This window comes from Mesocricetus auratus, unplaced genomic scaffold (assembly GCF_017639785.1).
Source record: "Mesocricetus auratus isolate SY011 unplaced genomic scaffold, BCM_Maur_2.0 Super-Scaffold_100022, whole genome shotgun sequence".
Classification (NCBI taxonomy): Eukaryota; Metazoa; Chordata; class Mammalia; order Rodentia; family Cricetidae; genus Mesocricetus; species Mesocricetus auratus.
This window is the reverse complement of record NW_024429203.1, coordinates 29,700,711-29,726,431: the sequence shown is the minus strand read 5'-3', so window position 1 is coordinate 29,726,431 and position 25,721 is coordinate 29,700,711. Positions and strand designations below refer to the sequence as shown.

General features: G+C 43.5%; 1 protein-coding gene across 5 annotated transcripts; it reads left to right on the top strand.

The window, feature by feature from the left end:
- The first annotated feature begins 351 nt into the window (after positions 1-351).
- Layn (layilin) lies at positions 352-21,004 on the top strand. 5 transcript variants are annotated; one of them, XM_021226814.2, is made up of 9 exons: positions 352-744; positions 1,316-1,339; positions 3,402-3,699; positions 5,287-5,406; positions 9,683-9,840; positions 14,970-15,005; positions 15,922-16,005; positions 18,136-18,238; positions 20,007-21,004. In XM_021226814.2, the coding sequence occupies exons 1-9, from the start codon at positions 660-662 to the stop codon at positions 20,365-20,367; spliced, it is 1,269 nt and encodes a 422-aa protein (XP_021082473.1). In that variant the 5' UTR covers positions 352-659; the 3' UTR covers positions 20,368-21,004. The 5 variants fall into 5 exon arrangements, with proteins under 5 accessions (XP_021082473.1, XP_021082474.1, XP_012968267.1 ...); XM_021226815.2 differs by lacking the exon at positions 1,316-1,339 and having other exon boundaries at positions 354-744; XM_013112813.3 differs by lacking the exon at positions 5,287-5,406 and having other exon boundaries at positions 360-744.
- The last annotated feature ends 4,717 nt before the right edge of the window (positions 21,005-25,721 follow it).

The window sequence follows — 25,721 nt, the reverse complement described above, 5'->3', positions numbered from 1 at the left end:
AACTCCCACCTGCCAAGGTGTGTCCTGCACAAAGCAGATGGCTTTCTGGCTGACATGTGGAACACTAGCTTCTTTCGGAGTCCTCTTAGGAACTCCTGCTCCACCTCCTTTTGTGCCTTTTGTGGAAGCTCTTCAGTCTGAAGTGCTCCTCGGCAGTAGACACACCACCTGCCTGAGAATCCAATTCCCTTATGCTCAACTTTTCTTCCCAAGTGCAGCCTCCCTCCCTCCCTCCCTCCCTCCCTCCCTCCCTCCCTCCCTCCCTCCCTCCCTCCCTCCTTCCCTCCCCCTCCCTCCCTCCCTCCCTCCCTCCCTCTCTCAGGCAAACCCAGGATCTCCCTGGGCGGCTCTCTGGGGAAAGCTGGCCCTTCAGGCTCCCTCCTCTGAACAAGCAGTTTCTGGAGCCTAGAGCGCAGAGCACCAGATCAGGCCGTCGGGGGGCGGGCCAGCACAAGGGGCTGCCTTCCCGCAGTGACGTCCCAGGAGGCGGAGGGGCAATCAACTAACAGTCTCTGCGCCCTCCCGGACTCCTCCCAGTGCGGGGTCCGTGGGTCCTTGGGAGATGCGGCTGCCTTGGTGGCAGTTGCCCGAACGCAGCCGCCTGTTTGGCCACTTCTCTGCCTTAGTCCCGGGGTATTGGGACGCACTGGAGTCCAGCAATGCAGCCGGGACCAGCACTGCAGGCCGTGTTGCTGGCGGTGCTGCTGGCAGAACCGCGGGGTTCGAAGGGTCGCCTGCTGAGCGGTGAGTACGCGCCCCTGGCGAGAGGGCTAGTGCCCCAGAGCCTGGGTTTGATGTACCCAGTACACCCCAGCTGTTGAGGACTGACTTCAAGGCCACTGTACCCATTCTTTGGCCCTTTGCTTAGTGAGGGGTTCAGCAATCCCAAGATCCACCCGGGGACCCAATCTACCCTTTTGAGTTCTCTGCTTCCAGGGAGCAAATGTGCAACTAGCTCCAGTTCCTGGGGCTGCTCTGGGTATCCTGCTACGCTGGAAGTCCGTTCTCACCCAGGGATCACTATGGGGTGAGTGGGAGGATGTAGCCTGGGTGGGGCAGTGGGCAAACTTGCTCCAGTGAGTGCCCCTTCGCCTGCATCTTTGAGCACTGCTTTGCAGTGCAGTCTCTGGATCCTTCTAGTGGAGACAGCAGATTCTGGAAGACGAAGCCCACCTGTTACTCTTGCTCTCCTCTGAGGGGAGGGTGACCGGCCCGGAATGGAAGCGCTTGGAGATTGGGAAAGCCCAGTTAGAATGGGACCAGCCCTGCCAGGCTCCAAGAATGACTCTGCTTCCTTTCTTGTGTGTTACTGCAGCCTTGGACTTGGACCCCAACGGAGGTACATTACTCTGACTTCTACCTCAGTCTGCATGTCTAGGGAAGAATATTATCTTTTTATCAGGTCTCCTTTGGCCAAAGAGGGACAAAGGAAATGGGAATAGCCACTGTATCCCAGCTTGTGGGTCTGATTTAGGGAATCTAACTTTCGTTTCAGGATGGGGGTGTGGTTCGGCTCAGCAGAGGAGCAGGGAGGGTTAGGGCTGCATGGCTTCTCACTTGGTGGTGGTGGGAGACCTCCTGCCTGCTCTTGCCCTTCCTGCAAACCAGAAAAGAAAGACACTTCCTGAAGGCAGGGGAACCAGATGGGTCCTGGGCTGCCTTCCAGCTCTGGCGCTCCCTGGCACTCACGAGCATACACGGGATGTGTGCAGCCATCCTGGACCATACAGGAAGCTCTGTTAAGGTGTTAAGCTTTCTCTTGGCAGTCTGTCCTGGAAAGGTGGGACTACGGGTAAAGGCAGCTCCAGCTTCTGTTGTGCTAGTGGCCAGGCTGGAGAGGCCAGGGCCCTTTGCCTTCCTCTGCTGCAGGCCTTCTCATTTTCTCTGGGCATCTTCGTGGTCCTCAGCAGCGAGCCCAGCTTCTGAGCACTCCTCATCCTCTGGAGGAACCTGTCCTGTTAGAGACCCTTTGTCTACCAACCACAGCTTCTTCTAAAGAGAAGAGGTACAGGACACTCCCAGCTCCTTGGTCATGAGAATTGATCTAAGTGTGGAGTTTGGGGGAGAGTCTTGTATTGCTTCTCCACAGTTAGGACTGTCTGTGGTCTTTTGACATGCATGCTGGGCAATTATTGGAAATAATATACAATGCCTGGCTCCCTGCAGAGCTGAAATACATACTGCGGAAGTTGTAACACTCTAGAAGGTCTGGCAAGAGGCTCAAAAATAAAAATCATTTATGCCTTACTCCGTGGCAGCAATTCATACCTGAAGCCTACAGTTTGGCTCTTTTATTGCAAGGAACTAGTCTCCTTGCTGAAACTTGTCTTTTATTTTGTACACTTAACTCCAGAGTCAAACTGTGGCTCCTGTGGGTTAGGAACTGGCATTTCTGTATTCTGGATACCCAGCACATCAGGCTGAACAAAGGGCTGACTAGGCTAGGTTTCAGCTGCACCAAGACTTCAGTCATCCAGACACAAGCTAAGGCAGCCTGTGCTGGTGAACTGTTTGCTGCTTGCTGCTCAGTGGAATCTCCATTTTCCTGAAACTCTCTTCAGTCCTGCAAGTGTCAAGAAAATGAGTGCAATCTGAGCCTGTCAGAGAGTGGGGAACCATCAAAACAATTCGGTGATTCTGGTATGATTTTATAATCGTATCTAGATCTTGACTCTGACAGTGCTGCTGATAGCTGTATGACAAATCAATTTCTCTGAGCTTCAGTTTTCTCATACATGAAGTGGGGCATAAATGGTCTGGACATTAGAAGACTGCATTGAGGGCTAAAGGAGAATAATTTTTTATTTAAAAAACAACACCTTTACCATAGCTAATGGGACATGGGAAAAGTTCAGTAAACTCTAGCTATTGTCTTTATCAGTAGCAGGAAAATCCATGGATGCTTTTAGCTTCTGCTCACATCAGAGACTGAACAAATTAGCCCCACTGCATAGACAGGGAACTTGAAGATAGAGGAATTCATGGCTGACTTCAAAATGCTCCTCTGTACTGAAGGAATCACTTAGCAGCAACAGTTATTCTAAGCCCCCCCCCCAATTCCCTTGGAGTTCCTAAGGGAAAGACTGTCTTATTTGTATGCATTAAGTGAAGTCATAAATATTTACCTATTCTCTTTAAGATACAGAAACATCTTCAGCAATCTTCACTGCAACAAAGACATGGATTCCCCTACATAATACAGGCTTCAGAGTTTAAAATCACTGTTACTTTGTGTTATAAAGAGTACTAGTTTTCTCAAGAAAGGCTGAGTGATAACAATCCACAGATGAGCCATCAGAATTCCTGCCCTGAAGATGGCTTCATTCAGATGTTGCTAAGCACATCTGCGCTGGTACACTTTCTTGGGGGCACTGAAACAGGTTGCCTTCTTTTGTCTCTAGGGCAACTGGTCTGCCGGGGAGGGACTCGGAGGCCTTGCTATAAAGTCATTTACTTCCATGATGCTTTTCAAAGACTGAACTTTGAGGAAGCCAAAGAAGCCTGCAGGAATGATGGGGGACAGCTAGTCAGTATCGAAACAGAAGATGAGCAGAGACTGATAGAAAAGTTCATTGAAAACCTCTTGGCATCTGATGGTGATTTCTGGATTGGCCTCAGGAGGCTGGAGGAGAAGCAGGGTAACAACACAGCCTGCCAGGACCTTTATGCTTGGACAGATGGAAGCACGTCACAATTTAGGTAAGTTTGTGGATCCTACCGCAGCTGATTCCCTTGCTATAGCTCAGAAAAGAGACAAGCAGGACCCACAGTGTCAGATTCATGAGAAAGTCTGTCAATAACAACAGAACAGCTACTGATCAGAGCAGTACAGCAAAAATGGATAACTCAGCCTACACTTGGGCCCAAAGTGCCCTGTTCAGGAGGGTGAAGCCCAGAAGCACTTTTTAACAGCATGCCATGCTTGGCATCTATGGTTCTCTGGACTCTGGCCCTGGGAGCTAAGACTGTGTTGAGAAACTAAAGGTTTGGGACCAGGGTAGGACTCCAAATCACAGGGAATTATGATAAGGGCAGGAATTCAGAGCCAATATCTTACTCTATGAACTGACCAAGGGTGGAGACTTCAAGGAAACTACAGTTTGTAGGAAACTCCTAAACTCACAGCATCAAGATACTGATGAGCACATACATCCCACCATGCACCATGACACTGTCATCATCTCTTCCTAAAAAAACACAGGGACATGGACAAACGTTTCAAAAATATCAACATTAAATGATAAATATGGGAAAGGGGAGAACAATAATACCAAAGAGTTAATCGTTATATGGTAAAGAGTTGTAAGCCAATTTAATACATAGATGACAAAATACAAAGGCCTCAAGGACAAAAGACCTAAGCAGAAAGCTCACAATGAAGAAAATTGAATTTGCTAGACAATTATATGGAAAAAACATGTAGTCACTATCACTCAAAAGCATACAGATTAAAAGGTAGTTTGTCTGGGCTGGAGAGATACCTCAGTAGTTAAGAGCACTGGCTGCTCTTGCAGCAGACCCAGGTTTGGTTCTCAGCACCCACATGGCCGCTCACAACTGTCTATAGCTCCAGTCCCAGGGGGATTTTGCTCCCTCTTCTGGACTATGCAGGCACTTTATGTACAGACATGGTGCTCAGATATGCAGGCAGTCAAAACACCCATACATGCAAAATAAATAAATATTGTTAAATGATAGTTTAAGATAGTTTATCTGTTACATTAAGACAGCATCCCAGCTCTCACTCTTTATTGATTACACTTATAAGATCTGATCTTCATATAAACTGTAGAAGAAACTCTTCTGAGATCCTTGCAGCCTTCTCTTCCTGGAAGAAATTTTGAAATAGAAGGTTCAGAGTAGGAAGTATATTTCTCATCACTGAAGATGATCTTAGAGCCACAGCTGACACATGCTGACATCCCACCTTTACTGTCCCATAACATACCCTACCCCTTCTGCTGGTCTTAGTGGTTGACTTAGCCAGGCCATCATCTCTGGAGTGCAAGAGTCAACTTGCACTTCTCAGGCTGGAGTTAATATGCTTTCCCGTTGACTTTTAAAAGTAGGATGTGAACATGAAGATACTCCCAAGCACATAACCTGGAAGGCTCTTCCTACCAATACCACACAGCAGCAAACCACCTCCTCCTAACAGAGTAAATAGCCTCCTGCCTAGATACTCACATCTCTTCTTGTCTGCTGATCTCTGACATAGAGATCCCAAGTGCCACGTGGTAACCATGGCTTGTGGCTTGATTAGACTCTTGCTATGTCTCCTAACAGAACTGTACCTCTCTGCGAACTCCCAGATCATAGCATTGCAGAAATGAGAAGTACAAATGCCACAAGTGAAGATGGTATCCAATGGAGGAGCTGCAGCTCTTATCCCTTGACTCTAGACTGGTATATTCTATTCTTAGAGATACAGGGTTATGGAACTTGGTACTTTAAAGTATACACTGCTGCTTGGGGAATGATGTCCCAATTACCTTGAGACTGATGTTTCAGGGGTAGGTATTTTCAACAAGTTCTTCCATGATTCAAGCTGGCAGCTGTTTGATGGAGTCATACATAATCTGACAAGAAATTCCCGTGATCAGGGGCCTAGTCTCATACCACCTTTGATACAAAATAGGTCTTCTGCCTGGTTAGACTGTATTTCAGATCTTATTTTGATGGATATAATACTAGTTACACCTTTGAATAGTGGATCTGACTAAAACCCTGGGGCAGAAAAAGCAAACTATCTATTCCTACCAAAATGAGTAACACTCCCTTGCAGGGTCCAATGTAGCTAATTTACCACCAAATATCATGTTGGTCTCCTTAATTACCAGTGCTATACTATCCCCTTCTTGTCTTCACCCTCTGGTGGTTTCAATGGCTGATATAATGGCATTGCCAGACCTTCTCTGGGGTCACTTGAACTTCACAGGCTGGAGTTGGTATCAGTCTTAATATTGATCTCTATTGCTGGAAGGCTGTTTGTTGGTAGTCACAGCCAGACCAGTCTTGCTATGTGCAATCCAAACTGTTGAGGCCATGTAGAGCCTCCATGGCTATTATTTATCTATTGAGTTAAGTTACTATGGGTGTGACTGAGAACAGTCAGTTGGCATCATTTGGCTCACTCATTTTTTGTCTCCCTTGTTGTTTAGTGCCAGTTCTGTAGAAGATACTCCCTGGTGAATTTACCACATGACAAAACTTCCCAGACTTCATGCTCACTTGTTTATCTCTGTTCACTTCATGCTATCCAAGATGTCATTATCTCCAGTCTTCATTCTTTTTCTTCCATATTCTTACTAACTGGCTGTGCATCTTCATTTCCCCCAAGTTCCATGTCTTAACCTCCAGAAACATCTACTTCCACGCAAAGTGGCTAATGAGGTATACTAACTAATGCTCTACCCAGTGGAAGACTGTTCCCTTACCACTGGCTTGCAAGACCACCTCTTAGAGCAGCTGTAGTAAAGCTTGCAGTCGTTTAAGCTTGTTTGAATTCACTTAGAACCAAGATTGAGCTGACTGTATCAACTAGTCCCAAGGGACTCTTCCACACATAGGGATGTGAGCCCAGGATGGAACTCTGGTACAACTGTGAGCCTACACCTTCCTTAAGAGTCCCTTTCTGTTCTAAATCCTGCTCAAAACTGACCATCTGTCATATAGGCCACACTAGTACTCTCAGACGAGAAATATGGGACCCAAAGAGACCTGCCAAGTGCTATGCTTCCTTTAGATTATACTATGATATACTGGTTTGTTATTTAATTTGAAAGGGATGTTCTGGCATTCTCCAGATCACTAGACATCTGTACATTCCAATGGAGTGATAGGTCCTGAATATCCACTGAGTTTTTCTCCAACCTTCTGGAATACATGAGTCTTACTAAGGTCTCCAATACACTATCCTTTTTTTCCCTTGCTCATCTAGTGCAATTAGCACAGTGGTCAGCAGTATAATGGGCCAGTATGATTTTCTTCACAACTTTAGGAAATTCAGGTATTATAACTTGGTGTGAGAAAAAAATCAAAATAAAGCAAAACCATAAGTGTATACTGTTGTCCACTCCCGATGAATATAAACTGTTCCAGGGTCTCTTGAATGTGTTTACCAGATCTGCATACTTCTCTAGCAAAGATATCACATACAGAACAGCAGCCACATTTGGGGTTCTGCAGGGTTGAGGTGTGTGCTTCTCTGTAGAATCCTTTAGGATCTGCCTGGGTTTCACAGGTTGCAGACAAGTGAACTAAACTGAGAAATGATGAGAGATGCCACTCTGCATTATCAGGTCTTGAAGGTACCACGGCTTCCTGCCATCTACCTCTAGATAAGATGCTGTGGTGAGGAGAATGCAGTCTAACAAGTTTATGCTTGTGTTATATACTATGATAGCCTAAGGAGCCAATGTGGAACTATACCGACTACTAAATAGGCCTATTCAGAGGTCCTGGGTTCCATCCTCAGCAACCCTTAAAAATGGTATAGTTGAGGCATATAATATGATCCTCCCTACTCCAAAGGTAGAAACTAGAAGATCAGGTTCATGTTTGACCTCGGTTGGCTCAAGGTCCACCTGAAAGGCTATACTAAACCTTGTCTCACAACAGTGCGTGTGTGTGTGTGTGTGTGTGTGTGTGTGTGTGTGTGTGTGTGTGTAAAATTTTGGAACTGGGCCAATGACTACTGGTTAGGCCCCACTGTGAACTACAAGCTGACTGATTAAATACCTTGCCCCAATATGCCCCCACTCTGATGTGTGGCTTTGATGACATCAATGCCCATTTATACCCTATGTTTAGCAATTCTATCAATATTTAGACATAATCCCTTCCCAAGTATATGGTTATTTGGTTAAATAGCCAAAGGTCCTCCTGGAGAAAGAACAGAGGAAATTCTAATTATAGACAACAGCCATAGTATTACAGGGTTTTATTCCTAGGCATCTGGCCTCTCCCTTTATCTGTGAATTATGAGTCTGAAAACTGGCTCAAGTCCAAAAGTATTATTTCAGGAATCAATCAAGATCTCTCTCTCTCTCTCTCTCTCTCTCTCTCTCTCTCTCTCTCTCTCTCTCTCTCTCTTCCTCTCTCTCTCTCTCTTTCCTGTCTCTCTCCCCCCTCTCCTCCCTCTCTCTCTCCCCCCTCTCCCTCTCCCCCTCTCCTTCCCCTTCCCTACCCCTCCCCCTCTCTCTCCCTTTCTGAGCTGAAGTAACATAAACCCATAAAGCTATGGGGAAGGCCAGTTGTGTTGGAGCTAACTAAAGATGCACAAAGCCTAGTCTCCACCAAGACCCCCCCAGATATTCATGCATCACATCCATAGTGTTATCATGAATTCATCTGTTGTTCAGGAAACTATTTCAACATGGTAGGTGCAACAAAGGACCTTCCTTTGGGCAGACTGCAACACAGGACTAAAGCAAAGTAATGTTGTGGTGCTACCAGAAGACATGTCTCTTAGCTGACTCTCCTGAAGAAAGGCTTGAGAAGACATGGGCAGAGCAGCAGTGTCTGGAAAAACAATCTGAGAGTCAGAGCTAGATCCTAGCCCCAGACAGAAGTAGATCAGGTACTCAGACAGACTACAAAGCCCAGCCCTCAATTGACAGATGGAGTAAGTGCTTGCAAATTTCTACTCAGTGGGCTCCTGGTTACCACATATGCAACAAGGTGGCAGCACCACTCAGTTCCAGGAACTACTGAATGGTAAAGCTAAATCGACTATGAACCCTTTCAAGGAGCTAAAGAGGCAAAAGGAAGATACCTCATAGTGGAGGTAAGAGGGCTTATTTCCCTGATCCTGTGCAAATGATTTGAAAACTAACAAAGACCAACATGGCCTCCTGTCCCCTTCCTAACCCCCATCCTACTTTGGCAGCCTCTATATTTTGGGATATCTCCTTCAGATTCTTCAGCTTCTCATGCATCATCTGGGGCTGGTGTGGCAGAGGTAGCTATTGGAAAGTAGCGAGATGGTAGCAGGGCAAGCCTTGAGAGAGAGATGCCATGTCTCTCCTCAGCATATATGATCTCTGAAAAGATAGAAACCAAGTCCAACCAGCACAAAGCCAAAAAGAAGGCAAGCATTAAGATCCTCCCGACTAACCTAGACACATGGGGGAGAACCTAGGCCCTGCTCCAAATGATATGATATGATGATATGATATGATACAATACGATACGATATGATATGATATATGATATGATATGATATATGATATGATATGATATGATATGATGATATGAAGATCCCCCATGGAAAGCCTCACCCTCCATGGGGAGCAAAAAGGGGATGGGATGGGGGCTGGTGGGGGGCAGGGGAAGAGGGGAAGGAGAGGGAACTGGGACTGACATATAAAACAAGCTTGTTTCTAATTTAAATTTAAAAAAAATCTTCCAGACTAGCTCTGTGCTAGCTGCTATTTCTCATAATTATTTTTGCAGACATAAGAACATAATATATTCTTCCCTGCAAAGAGGTTGTGGCAAATGTCAGATGATTGACTGTGACAGTCACACTGGATCAGCAACGTGTGTCTACTTGTTGGCAGTGCTTCAATTCCCCCCCTCTCTCTGTATCATGTTCTGCAGCAGAATCTGAAAATAAAGAGATATAAGTCTTAAGGGTGTGTTTTTCCAGCTGTCTCCATTATCCATCCTTTTCCTCCAGGAACTGGTATGTGGATGAGCCTTCTTGTGGCAGTGAGGTCTGCGTGGTAATGTACCATCAGCCATCGGCCCCACCCGGCATCGGGGGCTCATACATGTTCCAGTGGAATGATGACCGGTGCAACATGAAGAACAATTTCATTTGCAAATATGCTGACGGTAACAAAACTTTTCCCCAGTTATATGGCTAAATTCCCCCAACCTCTTCCCCCATTTCAAAAACAGCTGCTGGTACCAAGGACTTATTCTGCGTTCACTGAGAAAGCTTTTTTTTTTGCAAATTTCAGCAACATTAAACTTTGAGAATTCTTGTAAATGGAAATGTGATGACACTTCCTCACTGAGAAATAGTTCTGGCAAAGGAGAGGTTATCAGGTGCAAAAGAAGGGTTGAGAAAGGAAAGAACGTAACTTACTTATAATAAAAAGCAAGACTTACGTGAACATCTGATAAAGGCCTCTGTTGTGAACAGGCACAAACTCACTCATTCCATGTGTGGTTGGCTGTGGGAGCCTAGAATAAGCTAATGGTTACTTCTGCAAGTCCTGTAGCAGCCACTTGAGATTATTTCCTGGAATTTAAGGAAACAAACTGATGACCAGAAAAGGCAAGTGACAAAGTGCCCCAACTTCACTGGCAGTCTTAGACAACGGGCACTTTGATGAAGAAGTTTAAAAGTCCCCAGTCCCCAGTCACCCACCACCTTTATATTTTCCTTGCAAATTCAGCTTGCATTTGCTCCCAGATCTGCAAAGAGTTGGAACTGGCAACAATCCCACAGTCTCACTCTGCTGAGTTCCTAGACTCCTTTATTAAGATTGACCTAGAATTAGACTTGAGTCCATTCTTGATGTGTCCCTGAAGTGCTGGGTCCCAGTTCCACAGCCCTTCCCAACAGTAGAATGACTTGTTTGTTAGTCCTATCTACTATAATCTGGGACTAAATACTACTGCCGTTTTTAGCTGTCTGAACGACATTATTCTTTAGTGACAATTTTGTGTTGAAAGAGGCTTCTCCTCACCCATTCTAGTCTCAGATAAACTCTTCTCCAGGCCCTGTCTTTTCCTGCCATACACAGTTGCCTCTAGAAGCTGCAGAGACCTGGGACCGGCTTAGCAGACCCCCTTCTCAGAGCAGTGAAAGGGAGCATTGCTTACACACGGACTTTCCATTTGCCACCACTTCTGTTTATCAGGCTCTAGTAACTTTATGATTGAAATGTTTGTACTTTTTAAAAACATAGCTCCTTATTGATTCTTTGGAAATTTCACATCATGTACCTCAGTCCTGCTCACCTTCATATCCTCTCTTCACTCCTTCAGTATGCCCCCCAAAATTAATTAAAAGTAAATAAAAACCCCACCTCACTCCTCCACCTTTCCAATGCCTCTTCATGTATCCTGGTGTGATGTGATGTACCATGTAGTGTACCCTTTTGTCTAGTCAGCCCCACCTGCAAAATGTTCGTTGCAATGAGTCATCAGTCCCGTTCAAGGCTTCTGGTTTCTGGTACCATCATCACTGGGTCCTCATCAAAACTTCTCAGTTTTCTTAATGAGAGTTTCTTTATTTTTATTATTTTAATTTTAAATAGCTTGTTTTACATGTCAATCCCAGTTCCCTCTCTCTCCCCTTCTCCCGCACCCCCCACCATCCCCCCCAGCCTCCCACCCTATCACCATTTCCTTCCACATAGGGGATATCTAGAGTCTGTCATTTCACTTAGAGCAGGGTCCAGGCACTCCCCTAAGAATACAGGCTGAGAGAGCCAATATCCTTTTATTTTTTAACTTGGTTCTTTTTTAAAAGACATAAATTACCTACCACTTTTATTATTGCCTGAATTAATTTGACTGAGTTCTTTTTTTCATTATTTTTTATTACACTTTTTTTAGAAAAGAGCTTGCTTCACATGTCAATCCCAGTTCTTTCTCCCTCCCCTCCTCCTGCACCCCCCCACCATTCCCCCCAACCTCCCACTCTATCCCCACTTCATTTCGCTCAGGGTAGGGTCCAGGCCCTCCCCCAAGAATCCAGGCTGAGAGAGCATCCCTCTGTGTGTTATGGACACATGAAGTCCATTTGTATGCCAGGGATAAATACTGATCTACTGTTCAGGGCCGCATAGGTTGCCCAGGCCTCCTCACTGACTCTCATACTCAGGGGGTCTGGATCAGTCTCATGCTGGCCTCCCAGCTGTCAGTCTGGGGTCCAAGAGCTCCCCTTTGTTCAGGTCAGCTGTCTCTGCTGGTTTCACCAGCCCATTCTTTGCCAATTTGCTCATCACTCCTCTCTCTCTGTCACTGGGTTCCAGGGGTTCAGTTCAGTATTTAACTGTGGGAGTCTGCCTCTGCTTTCATCAGTTACTGGATGAAGGTTATAAGATAGCATATAAGGTAGTCGTCAAGTTCATTATCAGGGCATTTAAGGTAGTCTCTCCACTATTGCTTAGCTTGTCAGTTGGTGTCATCCTTGTAGACCACTGGAGGTTTCACTGGTGCCAGATCTCTCTTCAAACCTATAATGACTCCCTCTATTATGGTATTTCTCATCCTGTTCTTCCCCTATTCTACCCCCAACTCAACCTTCCTGTTTCCCCATGACCTATTCTCTCCTCCTCTTCTCTTCTTCCCAGCTCCCATTCCCCCCTGCCCCCCACCGTGTTCCCAATCTGTTCAGGATATGTTGCCTCATTCCTCTTCTCTCGGGTACCATATATATCTCTCTTAGGTCCTTTCCTGTTTCCCAGACTCTCTGTCAGTGGAATTGTAGACTAGCACTCCCCTGATCCATGTCTAAAATCCATATATGAGTAAGTACATGCCATGTTTTTCTTTTTGTGACTTGGTTACCTCACTCAGGATGGTTTCTTCTAGTGCTATCTATTTGCCTGCAAATGTCAAGATTCCATTGTTTTTTCTGCTGAGTAGTACTCCATTGTGTAAATGCACCACATTTTCTCTATCCACTCTTCAGTAGTGGGGCATCTAGGTTGCTTCCAGGTTCTTGCTACTACGAATAATGCTGCTATGAACATAGTGGAACAGATGTCCTTGTTGTGTGAATTTGCATCTTTTGGATATATGCCTAAGAGTGGAATTGCTGGGTCTTGTGGTAGATTGATTCCCATTTTCCTGAGCAATCTCCATACTGATTTCCAAAGTGAGCATACAAGTTGGCACTCCCACCAGGAGTGGAGGAGTTTTCCCCTATGACTGAGTTCTTGCATGAAAAATACAGCACACCCTAAGGGTTTAATAAAGAGAATATTAAAAAGGCTACTTGCAGAGATGTAGGCCAAGAGCATATGATAAAGTATCTATGGATTATCTACAATAGGAATCTCTACCACCCCTAAACCTAAAGGAACCATTTTAGCAGAAGTCAGAGAAAGGATCCCTCCCAACAGAAGCACAAACAACGGAATATAGCTGCTGACAAACCACACTGACAGCAAAGTGAGCATGAGGAATGCATGCCAAGACCTCTGCCTGCCCCCGCCTTTACTTCCCATTGGCTAAGACCAATAAGATACCAACAGACAGGGATACCCCAGTGAAATAGTCCATGGAGATCAGCCTCCCAGGACATAGAAGTGAGATCTTATAGGGGAGATGGGCACATGGAGAAGAACTAAGTGACCCCGACAAGATAAATTCGTTCAGTTTACCATGCAGGGAAAACATCCTCATGAAAAGACTCTTGCCTCATTTTTCAACCTCACCTCTCAGCACTCTCAACTCTTCTCCTTGTCCTATTCCAATACTTTTGCACTCGGTGAAGTTCCTTGAAGGTTCTTATCTGCTATATTCTTTATCTAAAACATTTCTACCTTTCCCAGTCAACTCATTCTCATCCTTTGGTTAAAGGTTAAACACTACCTTCTCTCCTAATAACTAAATGCAAAAAGTCACTCTGGATTGCATCCTGGTGCAAAAGGATGTGACATAATTGTGTCAGTTGCCAGAATGGGAATAAGGTCTGTAGATTAAATTACAGTGTCTTATCAGTGTTGATCCCCTGGTTGTCATCATTATACCATATTTATGTAAGATAATGCACTCTATTTTAAAGATCAAAGCCATCAGGAGTAAGGGGGTACCATGTCATGTCAGCAACTCTCTGAAATGAAATTATGTGTGTGCATGTGTGTATGTGTGTGTTTACAGATACAAATAATATTTAAGTATGTAAGATGGCAAAATGATTATGAAAGGTATGTTCAGATTCTTGTACCATCTTGTAAAATTTATTATGAAATTATTTCAAAACAGCAACAATTTTAAAACCTGTTGGAAGCCTCTCAGGAACAGACTGCCTCCCATAGAGTGTGTATATGCCTACTTGTTTGTTTGCCCCTTTCACTTCATGGCTGTCAGGAGATCCAGAAGCATGCATTTCCAGCCACTTAATGAGCTAAGGATGAATTCTGTGGTTCCCACGGATGACACACCATCCTGCTAATATTATGACACACTGGGAAGGGACTGTGTGAGTGAGTGAGTGAATGATCATGTCTGAACTAGATTTGAGAATGTGATCATATGGAAGAAAAGAGGAGGAGGAGGAGGAGGAGGAAGATTAAGCATACTTCCCTTCCTGAATGAAATTCCTGATCTCTGGGCCTGATAACTATGATCTCTAAAACCTCCAGGATCCTATGAATCCCAGGCATCTGATTAGCATAAGAGACTCCTGCTAGTACCAGGTCAGCCAACAGCAAAATCATTTGCCATATGTCATCTGTGTGACTTAGAAGCTCTTAGAAATGCTTTAAGTCTCTCAAGGCTAGTCACCAGTCTCTGCCTTGAAACAGGGCAATCCCTCAACCACTTCCACTTCCGAAAGTCCAAGTGCTTGTTGCTTCTGAAATGTTCTCAGTATGAACTGATAACAGGTCTTGGACCACTTTAAGACAGTTTCAGCCAGGAACTACAGGAGGCGAGGCATAGGGATCCATGTTGAAGCTCAAGCCGTCCCTCTCTGATAAGGTGGAGGTTGTATGACAACACACAGAAGCCATTACACTATTTTTGTGTGTGTTTGGAAAGCCTAATATTAGAGCTCTTAAATACTTTTAAAATACTCAGGTAAAACTGAAGGAAGGCTAATACTCATGTGCAAGTAACTCTTTGACTTAAGCAACCTACTTCTGGTATCTGATAACAATAATTAATAAGGTGACAATAAGTAGAGTTTATTGGAATTGGATGCCACACTCAGGCGATTTTATTCAGATTAAGGAAAATGTAAGCACTGTTTTTGTTTTTGCTTCTTTCTGTTACAGAGAAACCAAGTACAACACCTTCTATAAAGCCTGAAGGTAAGATTTGGGTTAATTTGGGCCATTTCACAGTCCCCGTCAAGGTTTAAAATCATGACTTTAGAGCAGATTATGCAGCAGGAAGACCACTGGTATTAACCCAGGCAATTTGGCCAGACGTCTGTCACATCCTGTTGTGGCAACTAGCTCACCATTCTCATTCTCTGCCCACTGTTATCTGTGTTGGTCAAAACTGGAAAGTAATAATTTGAAAACTCCATTTTGGATGCTTATTATTATTATTATTATCGATATAAAGGGAGCAATGTAATCTAATGAAGTAAGAAATGAGCCCAGCTGATTATTTATGGTCCTAGCAGTGAGCCATTGTACATCTCCCTATGTACTTTAGTCCTTTATACTGCTTGTTGGCTGTTTTGATGTCTGATAATGGCAAAGGTCTCACCAAAACTATGAAGACATTTCTGGGGAGACAGCTCAGTGTGAAAAGTGCTCAGTGTGCAAGCATAAAGACCTGGGTTATAACTCCAGAATCCACATCTTAAAGCTTGGCATGGTAATATGCCCTCTGATCCCATCACTAGAGAGGCAGAGATGGGGTTTACCTGTCAGCCAAGCTGCCTGAATCTGCAAACTCCATATTCAGAGAGACAATGTCTCAAAACACAAGGTGGGGAGAACAGCAGTTGGAAGATATCTGGTGTTGATCTCTACCCATAAATACACACAAAACACACAGATAGGCAGTTTTGCACACACATACACATGAACACTGAGAGACATACACACAATGGAGAAAAATCCTAGTGCAACAAATTCAAACTTTACTGTGTTTATCAATAGCTTTGGTCAAATCACTACTGTTTTCTTGCACACCACTCTACATGTGGCAGGACCTCAGAGCATGCCTGGACTGTAGCACCTTTCTTCTCAAGTCCATGTGTATCTCTCTCAGGTGAAGCAACTGAGCCAGCAACACCAGTACTTCCAGAAGAAACACAGAAAGAAGACACCAAAGAAACATTTAAAGAAAGCAGAGGTACTTGGGAAAATGAATGATGGGACTCCTTTGACTAGAAACTTCCTATGGTTACACTTCCTACTTTCTTCTTCACACAGCTCTTTAAAAAGTGAGATTAGGCAAAAATCTGTGACATTGCAAACATTGCATTAAATACTAGATTCCATCAAGGAAGTATGCAGTGGGTGCTATCCTAAGACTACTGAGGGAAAGATTAGACAAGAGGTGAAAGGTCCTGCCTGTTTCTGTAAAGGCAAGACTTGGAGCTTTCCTGACCATGGGAAGTGGGATAGGACAGGGACCAAGAGAAGGAAGGGATGTCGAAAAACAAGACTGAAATAACCCAAGCCATAATACATCTGGGATCAGTATTCATCTATGAACCAAACTCAGGAAACGGGGAGGGTAAACCTCTAAAAGGCTGCATCATAAAAGGTAAAAGAAGTTGGGGTGATAAACTAGAGTGCTAATGAGCTCCTGACCTCACTGTCACCCTGAGTTTCAAGAGGGAAATCTGGGGTTGTGTCACTGGACAACTTAACTTAAAAGAAAATTTCTCTGTGCTTCACTTTAACCATTTCGTATTTTTCATACCTAGCTGGCAGCACGATCACCTTCATAAAGTAAAATGTAATGTTTTACTGCAATTCAGTTCTGACACTGGGGGTCTATGCAGATTAACGGCACATTCCACACCTCTCACATCAATCACAAGTCTCAGTCCTCAGACCGCCTGCACTGATGTTCAACTGGCTACACATTCAGTAGTGCCCACGAGCTCTGCCAAGTTCTGTAACTTACTAGAACTCACAGAATTTAGGAATACAGTGTCTGTTCATCTTATTAAACGGGATCCAAGTTGAGAACTACCAAATAAAGGTGCATCCAGGGAAAGGTCTGGAAGGGTTTCAGATGGAATCCTCTGTGTTATCTCCCAGTGAAATCAGGACTGTCAACCTCTTTGTTACGGTTTCACTATGAAATGTCTTCTGAATGCTCATGTATTGAATGTTTGGTCCCCAGGTAGTAGTGCTATTTGGAAAATTCTGGAAACTTTAGGGTGTGGGTTCTAGCTGGAGGAAGTGGGTCACAGGACATCTTTGAAGCTTACACGTGGTGCCTGGTATGTCCCTTTGTCTCTGCGTCCTGTTCACCATGATGTACACAGACACCTCCTCCTCCACATTTGCTTACCTCCGTCATGTTCTGCCTGATTTCATGGAGCCAGTCATGAATCCCTGAGCTGAAATCATCTTTCCTCTTTTAAGTCGCCCTCTTGGATAATTTGCTCAGAGCTCCACAAAAGTAAACAATATAAATCTCCTGGCACACTGATGTGTTACTGACCCAGGAAGCTCCTTTAGGCTTTGCTGTCCAGAGGCTGTTGTGTTTCATTACCTAAGCAGAATAGAGGTGGAGTCATTTGCAGGAAAGACAAAGATCACATAGACTGTCAGACCTTCCTAACACATCTGATTGAGGCCAAGCGGCTTCAGCAAGATCCCTGAGTGACATGAAGAAGACTTCTTTTCTGAACTCTGTAGTCTCGGGGACAGAACTGGATGTTGTTCCCTTTAGGGGCTGTGATGGTCAGTAGCTTGAATCACTGGGAGCAGAAGCCGGTTACCTACCCCACCCCACCCCCACTTTCTCTCACAGCTCCCCGAAGGGAACAACGTCCAGTTCTCTGTCCTGAAAATGACACTGAGACTTATGGCTTCATCTTTTTCACTCACTCTTCCCACTCTAATCCTGGGAAGTTCTGTGGTGGGCCTTGGAGGTAACGACATCCACACTGCCTGCCACCTCCAAGACTGTTTTTACTAAGAAGTAGGTGAAAAAGGAGGATCATTTTACTCTGAAAAAGAATCAAACATAATTTTCCAATATTTGAAAGACTCCAAAATTTAAACTTGTCTACAGTATCACTTAGATTAATAGGTCATGTAGAAAATGCTCATTTGTTGAAATGGACTCAGCTAACTGGGTAACTGCATCTATTTATCTATTTCCTAGATGTGCTGCTTGGAATACTCTATTGATTAGGCTTTTTAAAGCCTGGTTTGAAAGGAAATGTACAGAGAGAGGCAGTAGTGGTTGGGGGGGGGGACCACCAGGGATAATGTGTGCTTTTTTTTTATTTTTCAGAGGCTGCTTTGAATCTTGCCTACATCCTAATTCCCAGCATTCCCCTGTTCCTCTTACTAGTGGTCACTTCAGCTGCATGTTGGGTTTGGATCTGTAGAAAAAGGCAAGTAAAACCTTCATCATGAAAACCTCTGCTCTCTCTGCACTCTTTGAGATTTGGAGGCTACATAGTTGACGTCATTAAAAGCCATGAAAACTCCAAGAGAATGACCACTGTAGAACTGAGAGTAAACTCTGGCCGACCCAGGACTCTAGGTCCACACCAAACAAGTAGCATTTAGCTGAGCATTTGTGCTAAGCTGTAATTAAGCTAGTGGTCCTACGTACTTTCTTTTTCTCTGTGTGTAGAAGATTTTTAAGCATCGTGGAAGGTAAAACTGTATTATTCACTTCCTGTGCACCCATGTATCATCCAGCAAAATGCTCTCCTAAATGTAGATTCTCATGCCAAAAATGTTTGTTGAGTAAGGAATGACTAATGGACCACATGAAAACTGTGTGTTCAGAGCATTCTGGGAAGCTTCTGACACAAAGCCAGTCCATTCAGAATGAATCAGCCAAATTCTTTTTAATTGACTTTTCTTTTGATTTCAAATGTATGTTGTTGCAAAGCAGCTAAGCAAGGTAACAAAGGCAGCCTCTGCATATAATCTGGATCATGTGCTCACGTATTTTAGGTACATGCAACTGTCCTTAGTTACACTTTTGTTCCCTGTCATCATAGCATACATACAAGAGGACTAGCATTCTCACTTTTACAGAAGGAAAATCAAGGTCCAACTTAAGTTTGACTCACTTTGATGAGCAATTTGAAATAAATGTGTAAAAGTCCAATGCAGAACCTATTTCATTTAATAATCCATTTAAAGGATTATTATGGTATTAACACAATGAACACCCGCATATAACAAACACTCAAAAGTATTAGCCGTTACTACAATCATTTTTGTTAGTAATTCTCTTGAATTTAAAATAGAATTCAGTGTTAAAAACCACAGATACATTGTTCCAATGGCTTACACTGCGGTTGGTTCTTAAATGTACTTATCACTTTGCTAGGATTGGGGAACTGCAGCTCTCTTCCAAAATCACTTTCATTCTCCACCCCCCTCCTTCCCACTCCCTCTCTCCCTCCATCTTCATGTCTCTGTCCTGCTTTTGTTTTCCTGTTTTCTTTTTTCCTTCCTTCCTTTCTTCATTTTTTTAAACAGTCCTTGGGATCAACCCAGGGCTTTCCACATGCCAGACAAGTAACATTTAGCTATATCCCCAGTCTCTTAAACAATATTTTTAAACGTGTCAAACAAAATGCACTGTAAAAAAGGAAGCAATTGTACATAGTTTATCAAAAATATTTCCCAAAGTGAACTGTTTCTTTATTAATGACACTTAATGGTAAGTATAATTATAATTTTGAAGTACAGGTGAGCATAAAACATTTCAAAGCAACTATAATAACTGATATGATATGGGAACGTGATTTCTGTTGGTGATAGAGTCAGTGATAGTATTAATTCTACTCTTGTTGTCTATGCTTTTAATGGTACAATAAAATAGAATAGCAATAGAAATAGCTAATTCTACTTAGAAATGAGGTTTTTTTGTGTTTAGTTTTTAGTATCTCCTATTGCTTTCTGGCCCCACATTCTCAAGGGAGTCCTGGAACCCAAACTAGTGATGGTGAATGGCAGATGTAATGGCACTATGACCATAACACTTTCCTGGATTGTCTCCTACCTGACCCACAAAACCTATAGGTGTAGGTAGTTGAGTAGCAGAGCTAGTTCTCTTCCTCCACTTTCAACAGGAACCAGGGATATGTAATCTCAGTACCGTGGGCTCAAATACTCAGCCTGGTTCTCTTCTTCTAGAAAGCAAGAGCAGCCAGATCCTACCACAAAGGAGCAACACACCATTTGGCCCACTCCTCACCAAGAAAACAGCCCCAACCTGGATGTTTACAATGTCATCAGAAAACAAAGTGAGGCTGATTTAGCTGAGCCTCGGCCAGACCTGAAGAACATCTCATTTCGGGTGTGTTCTGGTGATGCCACTCCTGATGACATATCTTGTGACTATGACAACGTGGCTGTGAATCCTTCAGAAAGTGGGTTTGTGACTCTGGCAAGTATGGAGAGTGGATTTGTGACCAATGACATTTATGAGTTCTCCCCCGACAGAATGGGGAGGAGCAAGGAGAGTGGGTGGGTGGAAAATGAAATATATTTCTAAGACACATGAAAAAACTGGCAAAAATGAGAAAGCAAAAGCCTCCCGTTTCTCACAAGGAGAATGTTCAGAAAGTTTATGAAGATGCTCAGACCAATTCCTAAGGTGAGCACAGAATCTCCACAAGTTCCTCCTGGATCCCCGAGTTCTGGATGTGTCCCTTATCCCAGAGCACCTCACACAGCTCAGCCTTGTGAGAAGGCACCTTACCTAGGGGCTGCCTTACAGCAGGCCCTCAATAACTGTCAGGTTGCACCTGAAGTTCAAGGGCTGATGCTTCCAGGGGCCAGCGTAAAGGTGTGACCAAGGAGCTTGGAAAGCCCACCTCCAGGTTCTATTTTCCTTGCTCTCTACAGCAGCACATGCAATCACAAAAAGACAGAAATTGTGGGATCTTCTCAGAGCCTGTGAATGGAAGCCCCAGGCTGGCCTGCGCATCAGCAATTCCCATATCTGCCCCCACCCCAAATAATATCCAATAAAAAGCAGGAAGGAGAATGTTAGTCAGTGTGTGTCAGCAGTCCTTCCTCTGCGTGTGGCCTCAGGGGACCTTTTTTTTTTTTCCATTCTCCCAACATCTAAACTTGGAAAAACCCAACTTGGAAATACTTTCGAAAGTAAAAATGAAGTCTGTGTTTGCTTCAGGGCTCCTTGTTCTCCTGGCTCAGACAGTATGTGTTGTTCTGGGGATGGGTGGCAGCAGCATTGGAGACTGGCCGTGTAGGCAGAAAGACTGGTGAAAAGGTAGACATACCAAGGATAAGAAGAGGCAGGCTTCTCGCTGTCAGAGAAGGCAGTCACGGGCATCAGAAGGGAGAAAACTGAAATAGACCCTACCATGTTCGATGCAAACAGAAAACAGCGGTGTCACTTTGGGCTTTTCATACCGAGAATACATACAGATACATATATGTTCTCCACTAAAGTGAGCCAGGGCCTTGTGAATCTGATGACTCCAGGACAAACGCGCGCGCGCGCACACGCGCACACACACACACACACACACACACACACACACACACACACACACACACGTTACTTGAGTAATGAAAATTAAAATAATGGGTACCCAAACATAGGTAGAATTAACAAGTCTATTGCTCCACAGGAACAGTGATGGCCTGCCCAAGAACAGCCTATTACATATTTATGAATAACTACAAGAAAGGGGCTTAAGGGCAGCAAACACAGAGTCATGGTAAGGCTATGAGGATATTTGTTGCCCTGGTTTATCAGTATACATTGTATATATATATATGCTGATAAGTCCCGTTACTGTTAAAAATGTTTGTATTTAAAGAGATTGGGCATGAGAGTGGTCATTTGGGAAATTTTACACAACCACCAAGCAAGAATGATTAGAAATCAGCAGATTACAAAATTCAACTTACCATGAACCAACCACCTTTGGCAACGTGGGATAATTTGAGTATCAAAATCATTAACAATAAAATCAACAAGAATGTTGATTTTAAAACAGAAAAATGTGGGTGTATGCTGATACAAAATAAATTAATTAAGACTTTGATGAGGGGTGGAATATTTACATGATTTCAAGTGCCTCACCCACAAAATGATCATTAATTATAACAGGCAAACCCCACCTGGGTCAACTGATCATTGTGAATACTATCAGTACTGACGTGAACTGAGTTAGAGACCTCATATTGTGCTTCAGTGAGAGGAACATGGCATCGCATCTGTGCTGATCCAGTTGAAGCATACAAGCTGATCATAAGGAAGCCTTATACAAAAAGAGGTTAATAGACAATCTACAAAATAACTGAACTGCAAACTTTACGGCTGGTGATAAAGAAAGTGAAAGCAAGATAGGGGTAGCTGCAGTCAGAGGGCAGTAAAAGAGATGAAAGGTAAAGTCACTACTTGATTCTGAAACGGATCCCTTTTTTCCTGTAAAGGAAAATACGGAAACAAATTTGCATGAAGTCTGACAAATAAATGGTAATAATGAGTTAGTACTAATTTCCTGATTTTTACATTGCATTGAGGATATGTCCTTCTGATGGTGGGGCTGTCCTTGTAGAAAATACACATTAAAGTAATAGACGACAATGGACCATCAGGTTGACAACTTTCTCTCAAGTGCTTTGGGGATGGAGGAATGCTCTTCGCAATGTACTTGATCTCTCTTCTCTTGTTGGAATCATTTAAGGAAAATAATGTACAAACATCAGCACTGTAATTATTGATTATATTACTTACACTATGCCACCCGTGCATGTGATCTCAGCACACGTGCTGTGGCTGACAGCATCTAACAGTCTTGGATCCAAGACAAAAAAACAAACGAATCTCTGACAGAGTCATCATCAGAACCCAGACCCAGGTTCTGGCCCATCTCACAGATCTTTGTCTTGCCCTTAAAGGCAGCAGGGAGCTGTGATGGACCACCTTAAGCCACCCTGCAAAAGCTGATTCAGAGACTCCTTTCCTTCAAGGTTCCTTTGCCTTTCTGCTTTAGAAATTCAAGTAAGTTGTGTGATCTACAATAAATAAACATTAAGGAGTCCTTCAATTCTAAAATTATTTTATTTCAAAATGTTATTTTTCTAGCTTACTGAGTATATGACAGCGTTCTTAACTAGTAATAAGAACATGTACGATGGCAGATACAAATAGGAGGTTATGGCAAAACACACCCTATTCTGTAGAGATCCTTACTTCTTTCTGCCAAAGATCAGTAAATGGTTACTAATTGTTAAGTAATCTTACGTTATCATTGAGTCCTGAGTTTGAACAACAGACAAGGTGACCAGAATGGGTTATCAGCTCAGGACACTGGGAGAAACAATTTTCCCAAAATGTAGTAAGGGCAGTTGTAAAGTTTCCTAGAAAAATGGGATTATTAGATGTATAATAATCACTTAAATAGGTACTCGAACATTTTCTAGCACTTACAAATTCTGATCAGAAAAGTTAATCTACCGTAAGGAGTTAAAGTTAGGACTGTGCTGTGCATCTCAATCCTCACAAGTCCAAACAGAATTTACAACTGCTTGACAGTAGTTATAGGAAAAGTGCAGAACACTAAGGACTTTGCCAGAAAACTGGGGGCAGCTTTAATGTTTTATACCACCAGGTGGCAGTATTAAGATGCCATAGAAATTTTGCCCAATACTAATTTTCAGTTTGTGTCAAATTCCTACATCTAAAGTAAGAAGGGGGTTGGACAAGGATAGAAGTAGAGACAACACAGTAAAACGGAGTTGCTAAAATCGTGGACTCTGGGATTACATATCTAGGCTCCCAGTCTTCCTTCTGCCACTAACTGCTTGTGCCAACTTAAACAAACAGCTTCACTATTGAAGCCTCTGTTTCTCCATCTCTAAAATGAGGATAATAGGGTCTGAGGATTATTTAGCTTATAAAGTACTTGCCATATAACTATGAGGGCCTGACTTCAGATCACAAGCACCCACATAAAAAAGCAGGGCCTACCAATGTTCCCTATCACTGGGAAACAAAGTCAGGGTGATCCCAAGAGCTCACTGACCAGCCAGACTAGCTGAACCAGCTCCAGGCTCAATCAGAAACCTTGACTCAAAAAACAAGGTGGAGATCAACAGAAGAAGACATTCAGCTTCAAGTTCTGGCTTCTATACAAGTACACACACACACACACACACACACACACACACACACACAATGTACTTGGTATACCTTAAGGTTTGATTTGTGTGTAGCTCTTAAGTTTTTCATATACTGGAAGTCCTAACCCCTTAAGAATCTCCTTTAAGTGGGGGAGTTGGGCATGAAATCCCACTCCTGGCTAAGGAGCTGTTGGCACTTGATAGCTGCTTCGAGGGTGAAATTCAGTTCTCTTTAACAGTGTGACTCCTATTAGATTAATCACTCTTCAGAGCCTACCCCACACTCAAAAGTATTTGAGCAACACACATAGAACTCAACTGGTTGGGGGAGCGGGTAATGAGGTGGGGTATATCCAGGAGGAGTTGGGGGAGACAAATACATTCAAAATACATTGTATGAAGTTCTCAAAAAACTAGTAAAAATTTTAAAACATAGTTAATAGTTACCTAAATACATAAAAGAAGCTTCTTTTAAGAGGCATTGAAGGCCTTAGTTAAGAGGGGGGGTCACTAAAATAGCACTCTAATTCCAATGACTAGCGTCCTCATGAAAAGGAGCCTTTGGAATGGACGTGCACATGGGAAGTACATGATGAGATGAAGGCGGAACAAAGTGATGCTTCTGCAAGCCGAGGAACACCAAAGATTGCCTGCAAATCTCCAGAAGCCAGGTGAGAGTTGTGGACAAGTACGTCTTTTGCAACTTCAGAAAGAACCAAGCCTGCCATTGCCTTGACCTGAACTTCTAAACTCCAAAATTGGGAGAAAAAAATCAATTTCTTTTGCTCAATCCACCCAAGCTGTGATATTTGCCTCTGGCAGACTAAGACACTAATATAGCACATGATAAGAGCTCATTAAACAATAGTCAATATCAGCCCTGTACACCTTTTCTCCACTTGCACAAGACAATACAGCATTTTCTTAACTGTCATAAACATTTTACCCTACCTACACCACACAACTCCTAGCTGCATCAACCTAACCCTAACCCCCAAGGCAATGCTTAAGAAGAGTAATAGTTGATGCTGAAATAGGTACTTCTGCAAATCATCCCAAATCCTCCTTCCTGCTGAGAGAGGCCCAACCCTGTTGCGTAGGCTGCCATGCTGTCAGCAGCTGTGTGGAGCCACCTGCTCTGTGATCATGACACAGGCAGAGCATGACGCAATGTTACCTCCCAGGGTGGCCTCACGAAGCTTCATGCCACAAATTGCCTCCAAGACACCTTGGTCTAGAGAAGAGAAAATGAGAGAGAAATCACACAAGAACACATTAGCCCCTGGTTAAAATTTTAACTAAATGGAATCATTAGTGTGTTGTCCTTCAAATCAATTTATCAGGAGAAAAAAAAGACATCTCAAAACAACTGGGGAAAGTTGAACACAGAATGACAAAATTAAAAGTTATGGTGGGGTGATGTTTTAATTGTTGGTTTTGGTTTAGTTTAAGAAAAGGTCGCCTTGGTTAGAGATATATCTAGGGGCTGGCAAGATGGCCCAGTGGGCAAAGGTGCTTGCTGCACAAGCCTTACAACCTGGGTTGCTTGATCCCTAGATGTCACGTGAAGGTGGAAGGAGAGAACCAACTCCACCAAGCTGTCTTTTGGCCTCTATGTGTGTCATGGTATGTGGGTCTATACATACACATCATTTGTGCACGTACACACATACCTACTATTATCTACTTACCTTTTAAATTTTAAACATTTTAAGGATGCATATGATACAATGATTCACTTTCTGA

Coding starts and splice junctions, on each gene's coding strand:
- Layn (XM_021226814.2), top strand. CDS start 660: ATGCAGCCGGGACCAGCACTGCAGGCCGTGTTGCTGGCGGTGCTGCTG. Junction 745..1,315: donor GAAGGGTCGCCTGCTGAGCG/GTGAGTACGCGC, acceptor GTGTTACTGCAG/CCTTGGACTTGGACCCCAAC. Junction 9,841..14,969: donor CATTTGCAAATATGCTGACG/GTAACAAAACTT, acceptor TTTCTGTTACAG/AGAAACCAAGTACAACACCT.